The sequence below is a fragment of the Salvelinus alpinus genome, chromosome 1, assembly GCF_045679555.1.
Source record: "Salvelinus alpinus chromosome 1, SLU_Salpinus.1, whole genome shotgun sequence".
NCBI lineage: Eukaryota > Metazoa > Chordata > Actinopteri > Salmoniformes > Salmonidae > Salvelinus > Salvelinus alpinus.
This window is the reverse complement of record NC_092086.1, coordinates 42,477,713-42,499,590: the sequence shown is the minus strand read 5'-3', so window position 1 is coordinate 42,499,590 and position 21,878 is coordinate 42,477,713. Positions and strand designations below refer to the sequence as shown.

General features: G+C 41.4%; 1 protein-coding gene across 11 annotated transcripts in view; it reads right to left on the bottom strand.

Moving 5' to 3' along the window:
- The window catches only part of nfixb (nuclear factor I/Xb), a 129,240-nt gene extending 109,872 nt beyond the window's left edge, over positions 1-19,368 (bottom strand). For 8 of the 11 annotated variants that reach the window (XM_071331905.1, XM_071332659.1, XM_071332405.1 and 5 more), the window contains exons 1-2: positions 19,276-19,368; positions 663-746 (exon numbers count right to left, since the gene is read on the bottom strand). In XM_071331905.1, coding sequence (XP_071188006.1) covers positions 663-746; positions 19,276-19,353 — 162 coding nt within the window. In that variant the 5' untranslated portion in view covers positions 19,354-19,368. Of the gene's footprint in view, positions 1-662; positions 747-9,542; positions 10,536-19,275 lie in introns of those variants that run through there. The other 3 variants (XM_071332167.1, XM_071332327.1, XM_071332841.1) reach the window with 3 other exon arrangements.
- Positions 19,369-21,878: the final 2,510 nt, after the last annotated feature.

Sequence of the window (21,878 nt, the reverse complement as noted above, 5' to 3'; positions counted from 1 at the left end):
TTGAACTCACTGGCCCTGATATCTAATATGGTCATATTAATGCTTCTCCCCTCTCCAACTTCTCCACCAACCACGATACTCAATTACCTCCCATTATGGCTCATTTCTGTACCCCGGGACACACAATACACTGTAGCAACCCAGATTCTCTATAACTTGGCAAAAGGCTTTAGCTGGAAACAAAGAGTAGAAAACTGGCTCCCACCTCATTAACAATCAAATTTTCAGTCATCCACAGACTCCCACTCCCCCATCCCGCAATTCTCTTTTTATTACCATTTCATTTCAGGCCGATCGCTGTAAATCCAATGCGCTCGCTGGGTGGAATTTTTAAAGCTGCATGTTTTTTTCAACTGTGTATAGTTTTCTAGGTTTTTTTTGTCCTTTTTTCATTTTATACAACTCTGCATGCTGCACATTATCGTTATAATTTTCTTTCCCACGAGGGAAGGGCGCTTCGGCGGAGTTGCAAGGCCTTTTTCTTAAAGTGTGTGTGGAAATAATGATTGTAATGGTTTGCAGCTGAGGAGAGGGAGCTGTGAGTGACATTATGATTGTGGTGCAATTACCAAGAGCATGAAAGCAGACCATCAGTCAGAATAATGACTAATGACTCAAATAACACATTAAATAATCATAATAATAACAATAATAATGCATACCCTGTAGGAATCTGATACTACAAAGCATTCAGGCATCCCAGGACCTCTGGAGGGGTCTTCATTCACCAGAAAGGTTTCGGTGGCCTGAAACGTAACACAACAATCATTCATAGTATCAATGCATTTACCATCCTTTAAACAACTCCTTAACAAATACAGCACACAACACAACATAATTTTAATTTGAATAATAATAATAACATTATTATAATATTATTGCTATTATGTATTTATGATTTATTTATTATTATTATTATTATTATTATTATTGTTCTTATAATTATAATTATTACTATTGTTGTTATTATTGGTCAGAAATGATGTGCCAATTACAGTTTAGTCAAGCAATATCAGCATCCTGTACAGAATCTCTAATGGAAATCCCTACCCCTCTTATACTCACACACAAAGCATGATTCATAATGTGCACTAGCCAACTCATATATGATGCAGGCCTGAACTCCGGTGCTAGCACCAGAATGTAGACCAGACCGTTTCAGCTGCTTTTGGATCACACCACAAAATACACACTGACACAATGGCATTTCCTGTCCCTGGTTGTCACCTGGTGACTTCTCCCACAGTGGTGACTGATTCAGCACAAAACATTCACACGGGGCATACATTCACTGATCGATGCAGCAAAGGTATTTTTCTAAGTGTTGTTTCCATTCAGCACAGTTCATTTGTATGCTGTGGAACACACCAGCTGGGCCTTGAGCGCTGAATGAGCATCCATTCCAATTCTGCCGTCAATTGAGGCAGGCCAGCCCAGACAACATAGCTGGGAGGAAACCTTGATATGGAGAGCTGGGGAAAAATCCTATTTTCCAGAACCTTAAATCCGGATTTCTCAAGTTTCACAAAACAGGAACAAACACTGTTTGAAGCCAACTCTGAATGCATGCTACTCTTAACTTGTACCTGGTAAACATACACTATATACACTAAAAACAGACATTAACACACACACACACACACACACACACACACACACACACACACACACACACACACACACACACACACACACACACACACACACACACACACACACACACACACACACACACACACACACACACACAGAGCGAGAAAACACAGGAACAATACTTGAAGGAATACACACACAGACACATGCATAAACACACAACACTATAATAAGTCCCAGACTTTGGCTAACCAAGCTGTGGCTAGAAACACAGGCTATTCATATCCCACCCAATGAGAGGTTAGCACTCTTGTCTTTTCCCTTTCCCTTTTAACACTGAAGGGGCATCTGTGCTTGTGTGTGTGTGTGTGTGTGTGTGTATGTGTTGGTGTGTTTGTGTACGCTGTATAAACTAATCATTTAATGCAAATCCATTGCTTACTTTTGTATGTTTACTCTTCAAGTTAGATTTCCGAATAAGAAATGTGAGTGCAAGTCATCCAAAAGAACCGAAAACTCAAATTAGACGATTCATGACGTTCGGCTTCAACAACGATGTTCGTACCGGCCATCATGGATATATGGAGGAGAACAGAGTGAAACCATAAAAGAGTTGTTCCATTACAAGAAATGCTCTTTCTCGGCTCTTCAAAGTTTGTTAAAGACCAAGGTTCATCTGTAGCATGTCCTTTACTATTCTAATGGACAGAGGCATATTGTCCTAACAAAGGCATTTACAGTAGTAGTTCTGCTTGCCACATATTGGCTATTTCTGTGATAATGATACCGTTCTCTTCATCAGAGAAAGAGGCTTATTCTCAGGCCTGAGGGTGTTACAGTACTAAAAGTGGTTGGATTGACCAGTGGTTTGCTGAAAGGAGGGAGGAATGAAGGGATGAAAGGATGAAGGGATAGCAGAGTAAAACCTCTCTCTCTCTGCTGCATGGATTGCCTTCACACTTGAAAAGGGGCATCATTTGTTTGAGGCGGCACTGATTGTTTGATGTAGCTCCCTGTAGCACTGGCCCCTTTTTCCCTTTTCTCTCTGTTTTTATGGAGCATGTTGTCAATTATATATGCCACCCTTTTTCTATATATATGTAACATATGCCTGATCCATATGGCCAGCCTTGAGCGAAAATAGTATCAAGGCCTCACTTAATTAACACTTAAAAAGCTACAAAAAATGATTTGATGTCTGTGATTGAGTAACCTAGATGGGCTGTTTTACAGAATTCAAATGTTCATCAAATGCAATTGATTGTGATTTGATTTATTAACATTCCCATGTTTGGTGAACAGTGAATGTTCAATTTAACTGTGTGGGTTTGACCAGCAACTAAAACAAAGGCAGAAATACTTTATTTTCCATGCCGCAGACACACAGTCTCTCTCATCAAAATGATATACAGTCAGGTCCATGATTATTGGCACCCTGAGCTATATTGCATGGTCAATTTTTTGGGGAAATTATATTATTTTATACTAATTACTCAGAGAAAGATATTTAGTAATAAAAATCGCAAAATGATAGGAAAAAATATGAAATTCCCTTAAATTGATGACTTTTTGCAAATCCAATCAGTTTTCCACATTGATTCAGCTCATCACATTTAATTATTTTATTTAAATGACGTGGAAACAACGTTGATTCAAGCAGTTTTTGCCCAGTGGGTAGCACCGCCTGGAGATTGATAAACGGCATCGGCACTTGGATTAGAACCGGTTCTATGGTCAAATGACATGACATTGCAATGGCCATCTCTGTCTCCAGACTTGAACCCCATTGGAAACCTGTGGTTTTGAATTGAAGAGGGCAGTCCATAAGAGCAGATGAAGGATATCAAGGATCTGGAAAGATTCTGTATGGAGGAATGGTCTAAGATCCCTCCCAACGTATTCTCTGTCTCATAAAACTTTTTAGAAAAAGGCTCAGTGTGGCTATCCTCGCAGGGGAAGGGTGCTAGAGTATTGAAAACAGGGGAAGGGTTCTAGAATATTGAAAACAGGGGAAGGGTTCTAGAGCATTGAAAGCAGGGGAAGGGTTCTAGAGTATTGAAAACAGGGGATCCAATCATTTTGATCCCTATCTTTTTCAGATTTTTTGTAATAACTTGTTAAAAAATGTATATTTCTCTGAACAATTGTATTAGTATAAAATAATATATTTTCCAATTTTTTGAGCATACAATATTGCTCAGTATTTGTATTATTTATTTTATACAGTCATTTTTCCTCATCTTGATCAAGGGTGCCAATAATTATGGACCTGACTGTATGTATGGGGGTTGCCCCACTTGGCATCTTTTCATGGCACAGGATAAATTAAAACATATACACTTTCTCTCTCTCTCTCTGTCTCTCTCTCTGTCTGTCTGTCTGTCTGTCTGTCTCTCTCTCTCTCTCTCTCTCACACACACACACACTCACACAGACACACACACACACACACACACACACACACACACACACACACACACACACACACACACACACACACACACACACACACACACACACACACACACACACACACACACACACACACACACACACACACACACACACACACAATATAAATGCACCTGACTTCCCGTACTAATTTCCAAACCAGTCTTTCTGGCCTCACAACAATCCATAAGAACAGTCATCTCCATTATTGATCAGACAGTGATCATCATCGTTATCACTCCTCATCCCCACTGGACATTGTCATCAATAGTGCCAGTTAGTTTTCTACAGCATCACTGATATCCTCCCAGTCCCACTCAGTGGCTGCATGGGGCTTCATTGTATACTCGCTAACAAGCTAACAAACCTGTGCAGATCAAATAGAGGACAGGGAGGGGGAACTTGTTTGTTAAAACATGTGGGGGAGAAATATGAAAGGAGAAATGTACGTTGTGTGAGTCCACGCCAGAGCCCCCTCAGGGAAAAATTCTGGAAAAATTTGATATTTTACACCTGCATCTCAGGAGGTGAGGAGTAAGAGGGGGGGGGGGGGGTAATAATTAGAAGGGTGTGTGTAGGATTGGAGATTGCTTATTGTTGCAGGGCTGTTTGGGGTTTGCCTTTGGTTCTTTCTCTTGCATTCCATTTGAAGTCTGAGGTGTGGATAATGTATTTGATGCAAGTTTATTATGTTTGCTCAACCTGGTTCTAAATACAGAAGAAACGTTGAAAAATTAAATGTGCAAATACAACTCGACTCATAAATAGCCTGTGAGCTCAGTTGAATGAATAATGGTGTTGGCTCTAATTCTTCATTAGAGACCCTCAACTGGAGAGCAGGCAAAGACATCTATTGTTGGGACATTCTTTCAAATTAAACTAGGAGGGCAGAAGACACTGTAAAACAGTTCCAAACTAAATAGAATGAAATGACTCATTAAGCATTGGTGTGCAGTCTGCATTGGTCATAGCACTATGGTTGAGTCTGGACTATATCAAACATTTGAGGCAGTATTTTGAATACCATTTAGATGACCTGCTCACAGTCATCTCAATTTGGTCTGACGCTAAAAATACATTATAATGCACATTTAATGTGTGCCCAAGAGAGCGGGACAACAGATTAGTGAGGGGTGGCAGGTAGCCTAGCAGGTTGACTAGCAGTTAAGAGCGTTGGGCCAGTAACCAAAAGGTCGCTGGTTTGAATCCCCAAAATGACTAGGTGAAAAATAGGTGAATAATCTGTTGATGTGCCCTTGAGCAAGGCACTTAACCCTAATTGCTCCTGTACGTTGCTCTGGATAAGAATATCTACTAAATGACTCAAATGTAAAAATGGGTGTGATGTGGATATCTTCTTCTCTCTGCAGCGGGCACTGCAAGATGCCTTTAAGGGCTGAGGCTGGCATTCTAAAACAGGGGGCCTCATTCTGAAGAATCAGGATGGCTCAAAACGCAACACAACTTCTGCAGCATATGGACAGCTACCAAAACTTGATCCATGTTCATAGTCTATGTACATAGTCCTCATAGGTTATGGCTCCACTAGCACATACACCCGCAATAACATCTGCTAAACACGTGTACAGTATGTGACCAATAAAATGTGATTTGATTTGAGTCTACCCTAACTGCTAATCTGAGATGACCTTACATGACACCAAACCTATAAAGATGAAATGAAAAACTGACCTCGGATCAGAACTGAGAGACAACTCTCTGCACTCTCACAACCAGGGGTTAATATGACATACAGTGGGGAGAACAAGTATTTGATACACTGCCGATTTTGCAGGTTTTCCTACTTACAAAGCATGTAGAGGTCTGTCATTTTTATCATAGGTACACTTCAACTGTGAGAGACGGAATCTAAAACAAAAATCCAGAAAATCACATTGTATGATTTTTAAGTAATTAATTTGCATTTTATTGCATGACATAAGTATTTGATCACCTACCAACCAGTAAGAATTCCGGCTCTCACAGACCTGTTAGTTTTTCTTTAAGAAGCCCTCCTGTTCTCCACTCATTACCTGTATTAACTGCACCTGTTTGAACTCGTTACCTGTATAAAAGACACCTGTCCACACACTCAATCAAACAGACTCCAACCTCTCCACAATGGCCAAGACCAGAGAGCTGTGTAAGGACATCAGGGATAAATTGTAGACCTGTACAAGGCTGGGATGGGCTACAGGACAATAGGCAAGCAGCTTGGTGAGAAGGCAACAACTGTTGGCACAATTATTAGAAAATGGAAGAAGTTCAAGATGACGGTCAATCACCCTCGGTCTGGGGCTCCATGCAAGATCTCACCTCGTGGGGCATCAATGATCATGAGGAATGTGAGGGATCAGCCCAGAACTACACGGCAGGACCTGGTCAATGACCTGAAGAGAGCTGGGACCACAGTCTCAAAGAAAACCATTAGTAACACACTACGCCGTCATGGATTAAAATCCTGCAGCGCACGCAAGGTCCCCCTGCTCAAGCCAGCGCATGTCCAGGCCCGTCTGAAGTTTGCCAATGACCATCTGGATGATCCAGAGGAGGAATGGGAGAAGGTCATGTGGTCTGATGAGACAAAAATAGAGCTTTTTGGTCTAAACTCCACTCGCTGTGTTTGGAGGAAGAAGAAGGATGAGTACAACCCCAAGAACACCATCCCAACCGTGAAGCATGGAGGTGGAAACATCATTCTTTGGGGATGCTTTTCTGCAAAGGGGACAGGACAACTGCACCGTATTGAGGAGAGGATGGATGGGGCCATGTATCGCGAGATCTTGACCAACAACCTCCTTCCCTCAGTAAGAGCATTGAAGATGGGTCGTGGCTGGGTCTTCCAGCACGACAACGACCCGAAACACACAGCCAGGGCAACTAAGGAGTGGCTCCGTAAGAAGCATCTCAAGGTCCTGGAGTGGCCTAGCCAGTCTCCAGACCTGAACCCAATAGAAAATCTTTGGAGGGAGCCGAAAGTCCGTATTGCGCAGCGACAGCCCCGAAACCTGAAGGATCTGGAGAAGGTCTGTATGGAGGAGTGGGCCAAAATCCCTGCTGCAGTGTGTGCAAACCTGGTCAAGAACTACAGGAAACGTATGATCTCTGTAATTGCAAACTAAGGTTTCTGTACCAAATATTAAGTTCTGCTTTTCTGATGTATCAAATACTTATGTCATGCAATAAAATGCCAATTAATTACTTAAAAATCATACAATGTGATTTTCTGGATTTTTGTTTTAGATTCCTTCTCTCACAGTTGAAGTGTACCTATGATAAAAATTACAGACCTCTACATGCTTTGTAAGTAGGAAAACCTGCAAAATCGTCAGTGTATCAAATACTTGTTCTCCCCACTGTATATGCATGCCATCACCACCTCCCAAGTGTTTATTTAACAAAGACAAACCCTAGCATTCATCTGGATTGCAACGCCAATAAGGATATGGTAGCCTCTACACCACAGATCACAAAAGGGCGAAGGAGGACCCATATACACAGTGAGAGATGACATCACTGGCAGCAACAGCCAAGAGCTGCAGAAAACATATGGCCTGGAAACCGCCTGTTTGATCATCTTGTGGTGAGCTGCTCCCTCTGTACATACACATCAACATCTACAGAGTGGGATATACAATTACCTAACAATTTACACAGCTCCTCGAGATTATGATACAGTACTACTCCTCATACAAATCACACACATCCTGACCCTGGGCCAGACCATGGAGCACTCCAAAAAATACAACTTTTAGTGCCTGAAGTCAATAGAGGGAATGGCATTATAGAATACTTAGAAAAGAGAGCATACATTCATTTGTGAAGCATATAAAGCATATGTTATTCTTTAATATATGCATATATTTATGCACTCCTAAACTACAATATATTCGATAAGTGAAGGACTCAATGAACAGGATGAGTTTGAAGGATTGCCTTAGCATCCTTAAATACCGATTATGCGTGTTTACATGTTTAGAATATGTTGGGCAGAAATTCTGTCTAGCTTTTCATTAGAAAAAAATAACAAATAAACATAATCCCATGTGAGGCCTGTCCTGAATTTTGTTTTTATATTAAGTTACTGTTGAGCTACTTGGACTAGTGCCATTTCAGTTTGCAAGTAAACACATAATTATTCATACAAATAATTTTCCATATTCATGTGCAAATAGAATTGTAGGAATCTATCAGTAACTTCAAGGTTGTATATGTGAGTGGTTCCTCAATAGGCAATGTACACAAAATGGCCAACTCAACTGATCCTATGCCAAGAGATCAAGCTAAAGATCAAGAACCTGACAGCTAAGTTATAATTCATTAAATAACACTTTCCATGACTAATTTACAACCTAATAGCAGTCCACTTCTACCCAATATCCCACAACTGGACTACTTTGGGAAAATACACAAAACAAATAAAGGACCAGAATAGATGTCCTTTGAATACATTTAATCAGGAGTCAGATAGTTTTACTTGACAGTCTTAGAGACATGATTCACTCCACTATTTTACTGTGCAAATCTTGTATCAAACTTTGTTTTGGTGTAGGCCTACTTATAGCTCAGCAATATTTTCTGTTCTCAAGAAACTCATGTTAAATGTTTCAAGTCATAGAGGAAATTAACCTCTACTGAACTAAACTCTACATTACAATATCATAACATGCAATCACAAGCAGCATCACAAGGACCAGTGCTGTGGACTTGGTGGGCCTAGTGGTTATTAGAATGGCCTTGTGCTCTCCTTACTGCCCTGAATTTAGTGAATAGCCTTTACAGCTATGCGTAAATACGCAGCAGTCGGTAAGAAGTCATACCGGTAGATAATATTTAGCAACAGAGCACGAGAGGAAAGCAGTCTCGCCAATTATCTTCCACAACTAACATTGATTTCAGAAATAAAGTCCAACTCTTAGGGTAACGTCCCCTATTAACTGTAGCCAAAATGCACTTATAAACCAAAAAGTAAATGCGTCCGTTGACAATTCACATTAGGTGAATTCGGCTTTTATGTTACTACTTATTCAATTTCTTTCACGTTTGGATTGTGCAACGCTGCCTTCACTTTGTGTGTAATATAGATACATCAAAGTAGACGCTTGATTGGTGGAGTGCCGTGCTCTGCTTGTCAATAAGGGGGCGACAGCATGACCACGAGCTGCAACGACTGGAAGCAGCTCAACTGCCCCGGGAATGTAGCTGAGTGGAGGATAAAGGAAGATAAATTATCCGCGTTATCCTTGTTCAAATATAACCCACTCCCATATATGTTTTAACATAAAATCCTATACAGTATCAATATGAGATTGGGTAGTGCAAAGTTAACTTTAATGTACGGTATTACTCCTTAACCCACTCACAAGATAACTTTGGGGTAATCATTAATAGTTTTTGATGTACTAGAGTGATGTTTTTCCTGTTTAAACAAAACATTAAGATGATTACAAGCTTTCAGATGCATAAAATAGCTAATTATTGATTTACACAGCACGTACCATTGTGGAGCAGGGAAATGTGCCAACAGTCTCAAATACCCATTTTCAACTCCAAAAAAGTTCAGCTTCCAAAAAAAGTGAGAGAGAGAGAAAACGACTCGTTTCTTCTGATACCGGAAGCAAAATAACCCTAATACGGGACGGCCTGTGGCCTGGTGATTTTTTTTTTAAATTGTAGTTTTACTGTTCTCCTCCAACAGGGAAAGGGAAGGGAGACGGCTTATCCAAGTCAACCACTTCCCGGCTTCATTCGGGGTGTTTATGTCCGCTATTCACGCGTGGGACTTCCATGAGAACACGAACGGCGGTTGTCGGAGCTGTGAGGACTTGCTCTGGTCGCCAGTCAGTGCGCCATCCTTTCCGTCCGCTCTGTTCACCGAATACCCAGCGAGGCAAATCCGTGCACGATGCTAGCGTCTCGTCAGCTCCCAAGTAACAGAGCAGAGGTCTCTCTTTGCAAGGGACCGACAGTAAGTAGACTCTACTTACGCGCTCACAAATCAGCTGTTGCTTCTGTGTGCCTCAAAGGAACTCTGTGTTATCCTCATCCTCTGGTCCTCCTAATAAAAAACAATACAAAAATGGAATTCCCTTTGGTTCTTCTTCACCTGTTCTTCAATGCCCATATTTACTCGAGATATAAAGGAGACCACAACTAGTACCAGATCTGGCACCATAGATGTTGCAAGTTTGGGAGAGAGGTGATACTTGATCATACCACTATGCCAGGCGACTTCACGAGAACGCGCATATGTATACGCTAATCCCTGTACATATGACGAGTGTATTAAATAGTTGGAGTTAACGGCTGTTAAAGTGTAATAAACCCAGAAAAAGTGATGTGGCGGTCCAGAGCGCGCAGAGGCGCAGCAGTGGATCGCGGCCGGAGAAGCGGAGGGCTGGTGAATTATTAATAAACGGAGCGGTTCACAGTCTGTCGTGCTCAGTGAGTAACCAGGACGGCAGCTGGGGGTTTAGAGGAATTAAATACGGGCTCAGAGTAAACCGTTGACGGCAGGGGATTACCACTCACCGGCTACAGTGTAGAGGCAGAGCGGGAAAGCAGGGAGGGAGGGAGAGCAGAGGGGGAGGTGGTATGATAAAATCCAAATCATTTAAACATTGGTCAATGATATAAGCTATAAGTTACAAACCTCTCTTATCGGTATTAGGCCTAGATAACATTTAATCATTATCCAAAAACAAATATGTAATCAGTGCACACTGCGTGCAGGGATGTTTCTTAGGTTTTTATATGGATATTTAGGCTAGTCATGCCAGATATTTTACAACGATGAGAATTTGACAGTAAAGGCCTAGCAGTTATTAGGCCACTGTAGGCTATAGGAAAATATTTTTTAGTCTAGATTAATACAAACGGAAATTTGTTTCAACATAATAATATACCTCATGTATGGCCGTCACGGTCCTGTTTGTGCGTTTTAGTAAGAACATAGCAGGTTTGGAATAACTTCCTCTGACTTGCAGTGAAGGACGAGATTAAACGGGGATTTACCACCAGTTTTGTAGGCTACAGAATGATTTCCGCTACATTTTCTACAGAATTCATCCACATTCAGCCAACTAAGCAAACGACTATTTCTTAACCTATCCTCAGCCTAGAGCAAGAACAGGACAGGTGCACGGATTTTGCACCCTGTTCAAATCACTGTGATGTTATTCATATCAAACGATAGTGTGCAATGAAATTCATTTGACATTTAATAGGACTTGACTTTATTAGAATATTCCTTTATTCCAACACATTTCTGCGTTGACCTTTAAGGTAAGAATATGCAAGTGTTGTGATGCCACAAAGTATGAGCGTGCCCAAGGGATTCCAATATGCTAACTGGTTGTTCATCTCCTCTTCCGTAATATACGTTTATGACCTTATATTTAGAAAGACCCATGAGAAACACAAGCTGTTATTTAGTGTTAGAGCTTATTATGGCTCCTGCAGGTTTATAACTTCAGGAGAATCTAATAGCTGGAGAAGAGCAGATGTTGTTGATGATGATGATGATAAAGATACAGCAATAACAGAAATATGAATGAAAACAATAATACCAATATTATTACAATTGCTGTAATATAATTTTTAGGCTATTATAGACACTGATTAATATAAATATATACATTAAATTATTGTTATTATCACCATTAATCACTTGTATTTTTACTAATCATCCTTGGAAGTACTCATATATTGCCTCCCCAGTCGAAATTCCTGCATTGTAATTTCACAGACTCAATGATGCTCTGCCATATAATGTCAGAAGCCTGCAATTCTTTGAATACAGTAACTTTTAAAGAAAATAAAAATATTTCATTCTAACGGGACTGGACATGGCAAGATCAGAATGACACTTGTTTAATTTCTACGAGAAAATAAATGTACCATAATACAATTCTGCTTTAGACGGAAATGGATTACATTAATAAATGCAGCGTATCCCCAATGACACAGTTTGGCTATTTTAAAAGTGTATTCATTGATTTAAAAAGTGGTTGATTTGCATGACATTTTAGATACCTCAACAGACAGTTTCCAAGTCCAATAATAGGCTGCATCCAATTCAAATTATAATCTAAAATCCTCCAGAATTCAGGTGAGACACGCAGGTTAGCTTTAGTAATATTAATTTCGGGATGTATGTTGCCCTTGTCATTTTAATGTCATTTAAGCATTGAGGAAAAAACACAAAAATACAAATTTGGTTTATTCTTTGAATGTTTTATGTCATAGGTCTACATCTACATATTAGTGTGGTTTGCAACAGAATACGTGTTAAAACATGCCTGTCACATTTAACTAAGCTGTATTGATATTAGGCCTAAATACTTTTTCATATTATCTGCTTCAAAATTATTCTTTTTAGGAACTTTTTTTATAAAAATAAAAACGTTTCTATAAATTGATGGGTGCTATAATTTGTTTCAAAACTTGTGCCAAGTATCAGTTTAGGCAGTTAACTTTCAGACTAATAATTATTTTGTTCTAGGCCTAAAGAATAAGAAAAATGGTATAAGACAGAAGATATGATACAAGTAGACCTATATCTATACAATCAAATGTGTAAAGAAAAACATGTAATATTGACTAGGCCTATTTGTGACATATTGGCCATTCTCAGCCTTTTGTCATTGTGCAAACATCACACAAGACGTCAAGCCTATGATCATCATCCTAACCTTGGTATTCGCTTGGACAAGAAGGTTCAATATAGTTCAGAAAATAACAAGGGAGTAGCCTACATATTAGTGCCTGACCATGCATTTCTCTGTCTGACGATGCTGTCGGCAAACACACAGCATCGATACTAGGCAGCAGCTACTTCATCCGGAAGTGTAGGATATAACAGCAAATTACACTTCTCTATTATTTTACCAATTGTATATCTTTTATTTTAGCACTTTATTCGTTTATGATATAGCCTATAGGCCTAAGCAACTTAGTAAAGCTAAGCACTGTATCAGCTGCATATCATATCCTGATTTCTCACATCTTCCTCATCTATAGGTGTCTGTGTCACCCTACACATGTAGGCTCTCAATGCCTCTGCAATCTGAATTCGTGATAAGCCTACTTATCTAAACGATTATATATAGGGAACAATGTAATATCACAAAATTATGTATTTCTGTTGAAGACAAACCATTGTTGTCTGATTTCTCATATAGCTTAATGTCAATCTTCACTTCCCTGCATGTGAAATGTAATGTAAATATAATGTAAATGTAAAAACAGCATTTTTGCACACTGATATAGAATAATACAAATAAGCTGTCTATATTATAAACAACAGATTGACTGTGTTCACTATATGATAGACTCATGCACCGGCCGGCACACTAATGAGTGCATAACAAAAACTCATCCAAAAGTTTTCGGTTAATAGAATAATTAAGTCAAAATAAATAAATAAGATAAATAGATAGGTAGCCTTCTATTTCTGGCGAAATAAATAGACCTACATCAACTCAAATGAACTTGAACAAGTCTTTAACCAATCCGGCAAAACCTTTAAGTAGGGCCTAGGCCTAGTGCATCTGCTTCATTTTATTACTCAACCTTTCATGTCGGAGTGATAAAGCCTACTCTCCGCACTTTCACCTGCCCCGCGAACCCAAATGTCTGTGTTTAGAAATGAAGAGTTGTGATTTAAGAGTTTTTAAGCATGTTCTAAAGTAGTTTATAATTTCTAACAATAATTACAAAAGATTTAGGCCCAACACAAAGAAGGTCACAGCGTGCATGATGAGTCGTAGTACTGTAGGCCTATAGTGAGCATATGCCAAAAACTAAAAAACCACTGTTCTCGTTGCACAGCCACGGCCGAGAAATGAAAATTTGTTTCTGATGGAGCCCAAATGCGTCAAACTATTATTCACAATCCATTCCCGGGCTAAAGTAAAACGAAACAGTGTTTCTCTTGAGGTAGCATGAGCTACAACTATAGGCTATCTGATTCTCATTAAAATGAAAATGGATTTTCAGGCAGCGTTGTAAAGTGTAAGCCCTTATTTCCCAATTCCATTATGCAATTCCTTCTCGCGCTCTCCTGCACTATCCAGGGACTTTACTTGGATTCCCTTCCGTTTCTCTACAGTTTGCCCAGTATTCTCGGCTTGAGCTTTACAAAAACTGTGAAACAAAAGTTCCACTAGGCAACGGCGTGTCTAGGAATGCTGACATTGGCATTGCGAACGGGCACTGGCTGAAAGAGCCGCAGACCGGCAGCCTAATTCACCGCCTCTGTTTCTCCCCCAAAGGTACTGTAGGCCCGTAACTTCCCATACGGAAGGACAAAAAAATCGCTGTTTACGCACACTCGCTTCACCTATTCCCACACAGTTCTTTAAAACAGCAATGCAACAGTTATCTCTCATGCATACCCTATCCACAGTCTGTCTGTCATAGCTCACGGCAAAGCAAGCGTAGGCAACCGGACCTATAACCTGTGCGCAATACTGTTTGAACAGCCTGCTGTTAGCAGACCGTATGTCCTCATGTGGGTATAGTTCTTTCATGATCTAAATGTCAGAACATAAATTGGTTATAGCTTCAAAGACAGAGAATAAGTTGCATCTTGAACATCTAGGTAGGCCTACCATCAATCTCCTGAACAAAATTGCTTTTTCAAAGGATATTTCATCTTAAAGGTGTACATTTCTGTGTCCCAGCAGATTGTACATTTCATCTAGAAAATGACTTTTAAATAAAAAAGGTGCTTTGAAAGTATCTCAGTTTTAAAGTATTGTTGTTTAATTAACTCTGCACCCCTAATAAGTTTCTGTTGGTGTGGGACTATCAAGCCTCTGGAACCACAGAGGAGATAGAGGGAGTTAAAACATCTGTATACGGGAACACACACACACACACACACACACACACACACACACACACACACACACACACACACACACACACACACACACACACACACACACACACACACACACACACACACACACATGATGCATTAGGCCTATTACCACAGCCCTGTATGTAACAAAGGCAGACAGCTAACCAGTCCAGGTATAGAGTCCACCTCCAGGCACCCAGCGGTGAGATAAATAGCATGTGACAGAGGGCTGTGATTGGCTGGCCCTGGGGCCAGGGTGGCGGCTGCAGGTTGCTGGAGTGGAGCTGTCCCTGGTCCCTGGCTATCCCACACTCCCCAGCCTTATCAGGCTCCTACACGGCACCGCTAGAGGAAGGCATGTCTCAGGAGGGCAGGGCTACCAGCACACCGCTTATCGTCCACCAGCAAGGAGGGTTTAGAGGTCCTTATTAACTCTGCCTGTGTGTGTGTGTGTGTGTGTGTGTGTGTGTGTGTGTGTGTGTGTGTGTGTGTGTGTGTGTGTGTGTGTGTGTGTGTGTGTGTGTGTGTGTGTGTGTGTGTGTGTGTGTGTGTGTGTGTGTGCGTGCGCGTGTGTTTATGAGAAAAGTAAATGTTTGTATGAGTGTATGGCTTTTGGATGTGTGTGTATTGTTTGCACATGTGTGCATGAGTGAAGTGCTTGGTGAGATACTGATAATCATGACAAGAACAAAGTAAATGATGATACACACTTCTCTCTGTGCCAGCTCCCACTCTTTCAGTTAAAACTCCAGCCACAGTTCTTCAAAGCCACTGAAAGGGAACACAAAGGCTTTTTCTTTAACAAGGTCAAGTGTTCTGTGTGTATAAGTTTAGATCCGCTAGGTTATCTCTCCACACAAAGCGGGAAACAATGCAGTGTTTTCTCAGGCTGATGAACTGCAAACAAAACCAAGCCACCAATATCTCGTTCCTGTGTGGAAAGACGTTAAATTATGTCATTTTTTTGTCATTTGAGTACATGTGTGGCTCCACATCTCAGAGCCCCATTGGAAATACACTTCTTCATCTCTGTGATTTACTCAGGTCTGACTCCAGCCAGTACCATGGAGAGGAGTAGCTGCAAGGGGGTTTAAAGGAAGGGGGTTCTGGGAGAGTAGGGTTGTCCTCCCCCAGGAGAGACCAGCACTGGTATAATCTGTTTTCCTGGCTCTCCATGAAAGAGAGAGTGAGACCCACTAGAGACTGGCCCTCTCAGATCGGCTGCCCCCCACCCCTACTGTCTATCTTCATCTGCTATCTCTCCATACCTCTCTCCAGCTCTCCTTTTCTTGCTATATTCTCCAAAGCTTATTTTTATTCCCTCTCTCTATTCATCCACTTCATCTGCTATTCTGTCCATCCCTTGGTTTGAAATTGATTTATTGATTTAACTCTCCATTCCAGTCCACCCTCTGCTTGCACAAGCATCCATTTGCTTTTCCTAACGGATGTCATTGTGTCAATGTTTCCTTATTCTTATCTAAACTTATCTCTTGGTATCTACGTTTGTATTAAACATAATTTCAAATATGGATTCATATTATTAATAAAAGATGAAGAAATCACTGTCATTATGTACATCCATTCACTTGACAACAGCAGCTGCCAATATTCTAGTCTTTTTAGATCAGGATGGGATTTAGCTACTACATGAAAACAATGATGTAGCTACAATTCTATCCTAGAACTGTACAGTAAGGATGCCTTGGAAGCGCAATTCATATTTGACCGCAATTGAACAAAAAAGTCATATTTCATATTATTCCTAAAATCTCTAACTTCTTTCTTTCTCCATATTGTGATTTTACTTCTTTTTTTTTTTTAATTAGCAGAGGGATCAGCTTTAATACTGCAAATAGATTGTGGCTTCTACCAATGTAATTGTCTGCATCCTTCTCCATATTGTGATACCCATTCCCCCTCTCTTCTTGCCCCCATCCCTCGCTCCATCCCTCTGCTTCCTGTGTTCACTCTTTCACACCTCTGAGAGTAGAGCGTTGTTTTATGGAACCGGGCCATACAGTCTGGTCTGGTCCAGTACCCTCTCCCTCTCTATCTCAATCCCTCCTTCTTTCCTCCCTGCAGTTTCCCCCATCTTCCTCCCTCTTTCCCCCCCCATCGATGGGTAGAGCCTCCTTAGCAGTGGCAGGCTCTGTTTGGTAGAGTGGATCCAAGAGAATATGAATATTCATGACTCACCCCCCACCCCCCCACTGTCAGCGGCAACACTTGGTAGCAGCACATGGCGAGACAGCTGTTGCAGGCCAAGCCAGGCATCTGTGCAGTGGGAGAGGGAGACACAGAGAACGCCAGGCAGTGGCCGGGGCATCTGGGTAGAGAGAGCCAGACAGATAGACAGACAGAAGGAAAGGGGCAGTGGCAGGGTCATCTGGGTGAAAAGAAAGTGGAAGAGACAGACAGAGGGATAAGGGCACCGGCGGGGTAGTTGTCTGGAGAGGAAGAGGACAGACAGCTTGAGGAGCAGGGGAGAAAGTGAGACAGACAGACAGAAAGACAGGTTGAGGAACAGGAGAGAACGTGAGACAGTCAGACAGACAGGTTGAGGAACAGGGGAGAAAGTGAGACAGTCAGACAGACAGGCTGAGGAACAGCAGAGAAAGTGAGACAGAAAGGTAGGGATAATGGCAGGAGGGTCTGCATACAGACAGATAGACAGACGTTCAGTTTTGGTAGGAGAGGTCTCCTGGACAGGAGGGACATAGGATAAAGAGACATTGAAATGTGTTTAAGCACATTTGAGTGTGAGGTTTCAATGGAATGATACAGTAAGGAACAGTCTATTACAGACTTATATACATACGTATGAGCAGTCATAAAACACAACCAATGAAGACACAGAATCAGGCCCTAGCAATGACAGTAAGAGTGCTAGAACAATACTAGATGTGCTGACACGTACGTTCCAGTTAGCAGAGCCTGCTGATTCTCCACAGGGTGAGAGAACGTTCCTTGCCAGCCATAATAACCTAGCCTTGCCCACCCCTGTGCCCCAGCACCCTGCAGTCGCCTCATCCCCTGCCACCCCCCTACGTGGGGCCCCAGTTCTGGCTAGCCTTCCTATCCTTCTCTCCTCCTCCCTCTCCCCCTCTCACCAAGGCAGCAGGCCCTGTGGTGCCCTACATAGCAGTGAGCGCAGCAGGCTGGCACTGCAGGGAAGCCTGGGGTTTTCTAACTGTGTCAGGCCTCAGGACACCTCTGCGCTGTGTACCAACACACAAAGGACAATCAATGCAATGCAAACAAGAGTGGTACAGAATGATCAGTGGTACTATTTAATATAAAGGGGTCTAATGTAAGGGGTCAAATGATTGGTGGCTGGCATCTGGTTCTGAACCCGAGGGAGCAAAAATTGTTCTAGTTGTTTTGTATGTGTATAAAGCAGGATATATGATATATATGGGTGAAAAATATAGGCTATGTGGACGCAAAAATATGACCTAAAATCATTATGTTATGCTTTTTGATAATTATACCTCCAATCAATCCTTATTATAAACTGTAATCTGTCCATTGTTCTTTAAAGACTTGTGGGGAAAACACTGAATATTAAGTACAAGCTGAAGTACAGTTTGAAACTACATCCATTGGCATTATCTTTAATCTCAAATATGAGATCATTTATTATTTAGTAGGTGATATGATATGATAAATGTATGCAAGCCAAAAGTAACAAGTATTTTCAAAACATTTGAAGTCACAATATTCTGAGAGTAATAGGATAGCAACAGAGATAAGATTGTATTTAATAACAGTCAGAGTCTTTATTCCATGGCAATTTAAATATTTAATCTTGCACTGAATTATGTTAAATAATTGTGTGAGTGGCGTTAAGTATCTACCAACTTTCACTTAAAAAAAACTAACAATGAAAGTAGAGTTCAGGGCAGCAGCCTCATTTTGTACACACACCACTGAGCTTTTTACCATTTAAAGTAGCCCAAAGAAAAAGCATTATTGAAAACACAAAATGATCACAATTGTCATCAGGATTTTGATGACTACATCATCATTCCAATATCAATTGATGCAGGTGACTCCAACTTCTCTACAGGAATACTTTCACCCAAGTCAACTAGACCCTCACACAACATTACATCCTCTCACCAGAAATCACTTCATCAAACATTCAATCAATTGATTCCTGACCATCAACTTGCCATTTTAAAAGTAGATACCCACAGTAACAAAACATTTTCTATGCCCTATACCTGAGCAACAACCTCCACTCAAATGTCATTTTAATTAAATACATTCTTTCAATTTAATGAAGAGATGGTCAATGGAGAGAGAAGAATGCGAGAGTGATGGAGAAAGCGATAGAGATAGACAGGGAGTATCCCTACCATCCACCATGACCTGGCAGAGAAGTCGTAGCACAGCTGCCACCTGAGCCCTGGGTCACACTGTCTGTCCGACGCCATTCCTGCGCTCACTCCGCCAGCCAAAATCCTCTTCCCGTGATGCCTAATAAATATATAAATAAGTCAATAAGGGAAAATACGGATGGAGCACCAATCAGGAGCTGTGTGTTACCAGGATGCACCCAGTGTGAGTGTGTGTGTGTGTCTGTGTGTGTGAGGGAGAGGACACGGACACAAAAACACCAAGAAGCCCTCTCCAAGCAGCTGTGCCCGGGCTTTGCCAGTCCAGTCCCAGTACCCTGCCATATGTAGACTTAGAGAAGCACCATTTCTGAACCAATTCTAAGCTGTGTGTGTGTATGTGTGTGTGTGTGTGTGTTGGGGGGGGGGGGGTTCAATGTACCAATGTGTACTTAAAGAATTTACAATGTTATGTTGGGCTGCCTATTGTTCTGGAAGTCCATGGTGGATACATGCTACAAGGTGCTGTGAGCCAAAGTCACATGTCAGAGCCCCGTCATTGAAGTGCCTCCATGTTACTGACCTTGTACATTTATCTTCAGTCTGTGAATAAAATCTAGGAATTTCACAAAAATGGTTGCTACTGATAGTGAATTGGATAAAATGACCATTGACTTCAATAGCTGTGTCTCATGTGTCCTGTCCTCCAAAAATCACCTTTGCCTTGTGGTTCATTCACCTTGCGACATGACGTCTTCTTGGTTCCCCTCCATAATGCCTGCATATTCTAACTGGATGGAAGTCTGTTGTTGATGAGCATAATGAAAACAAAAGAAAGTCATTTTCCTCAGTGGTATAAACATTTAGTCACTGCCCATGAGGAAAACATTACTGTGAATTCCATTTAATCAAGCCTATTACGGAAAACAAAACAAAAATAAGATAAAAATGTAACTTGTACTTTCATTGACTTTGCGCTTATTCCAAAGAAACCAGTACTATTATCCATTACACTGTTTGCCACTGTAAGTCATTATTTCCATCAACTTACACAGATACCTGTCTGTCTGTCTGCCTCACTATCTGTCTGTCCAGTATAGTCGTCGCTGGATCATGATACAGATATTTGTGTTTATCCAGGGTCTCATTTGTAGTCATTGACAGACTGTGAAGGACAGAGACACCACAATGCCATGTATTCCCAGGTGATTTTGCGTAAGTGCTGCTGTCATCTGTGAATGTTACCTGCGTGTGAACGAGTACGCAAGTGAGCATAAGATAGAGGAAAGAGGCTGTGTACGGAGAGAGAAAGAGAGACAAAGCCTGGATGGGGACCCGAGGTGTGGGATGAGTGGTAATTATAGGGCCTGTTATGGCGTGCTAGCTGTTACAGAGAAGCTGGGCTTGGCACGTCGCCCCAATTGAATTAAAAAGCGCTAGACGGGACCCTTTTGTGTGACCCCACACGCCCCCTCCCTTCCCCCAGCGCTGTCTTCAATCTCGCCAGGCCTCAGCGGGGCCTACAAGCAGAGGGAGTGGGCGCAATGCCTAGATGACCCCGGGCAATATGGAAATGGCTCGAGAAACTCCTAACAATACCCCATCAACACACATACAGTACATACATCCCTCATCTCTTGACTTTATCAAAACCATTCCTGCTCCAAAAGTTGCTGCCAACATAAAATCACCACTGCCTTCTTTTGGAACCTCAACTTACCTCTGCAGTTCTCGTGCTGCTATAATGTTATATAAGTGTTCCAGATACACTCACAGCTCAAGAGCTTTCAGATACTGATGGTGTATACTGTAGGTGGATTTGATCACCAAAAATAGTTTTATTGGCTAAAACCATACCACCAAAGTAATCTGTAGAATAAGAGTGGTACAGCCGTATCATCTGTACTGTACCTAATAGTGGATGAAGCACTCTCTGGCCTTCCCTGCCTGGCCCTCTACAGTTTCTGATCAGTAATCACATGTTAGCAATTTTCCACTCAAGGCAAAATGTATGCCTCAGAGACAGGACACACTAAAATGTAAAGTTTACTCTCTCCCCTGCTCTCCCTCACACTCCCGGCATAATGTGCCGACCCACTAGTTTCTCTTATTACATTTCAAAGGTTTCTGGGCAACGTGGTTTAAGAAAAAAAAGTAACCATGGCATTTTTTGGCACACCACTCCACCCGTCTTGCCCAGGACGAGGGGGTTACCATGGCATCGGTGGGCACATTATAAAGCAGACCATTGTTGGGGTTTGTGTGTGTGTTTGTTTATGTGTGTGTCTGCCACATCAGGTTGCATGCCAGCGTCCTCTGAGCACCCAGACACATACGAAACCCAGATCTAGAATACGGGAAATGCCAGGTTGTGATACAACTACACCCACACCAAGCCTTTAGCCCTTTCCATTACGCCATCATATTCCTACAAGATTTCACATAGTCAACTGCAATACATTTTCTTGAGGTGAAGCAACTTCAAACAATGTAAAATGTTTCTGTGCATTGTGTACTCATTGAGCATGCATTGTGTACTCATTGAACATGCATTGTGTACTCATTGAGCATGCATTGTGTACTCATTGAGCATGCATTGCCCAAGCAGTTTCATCATGTACATA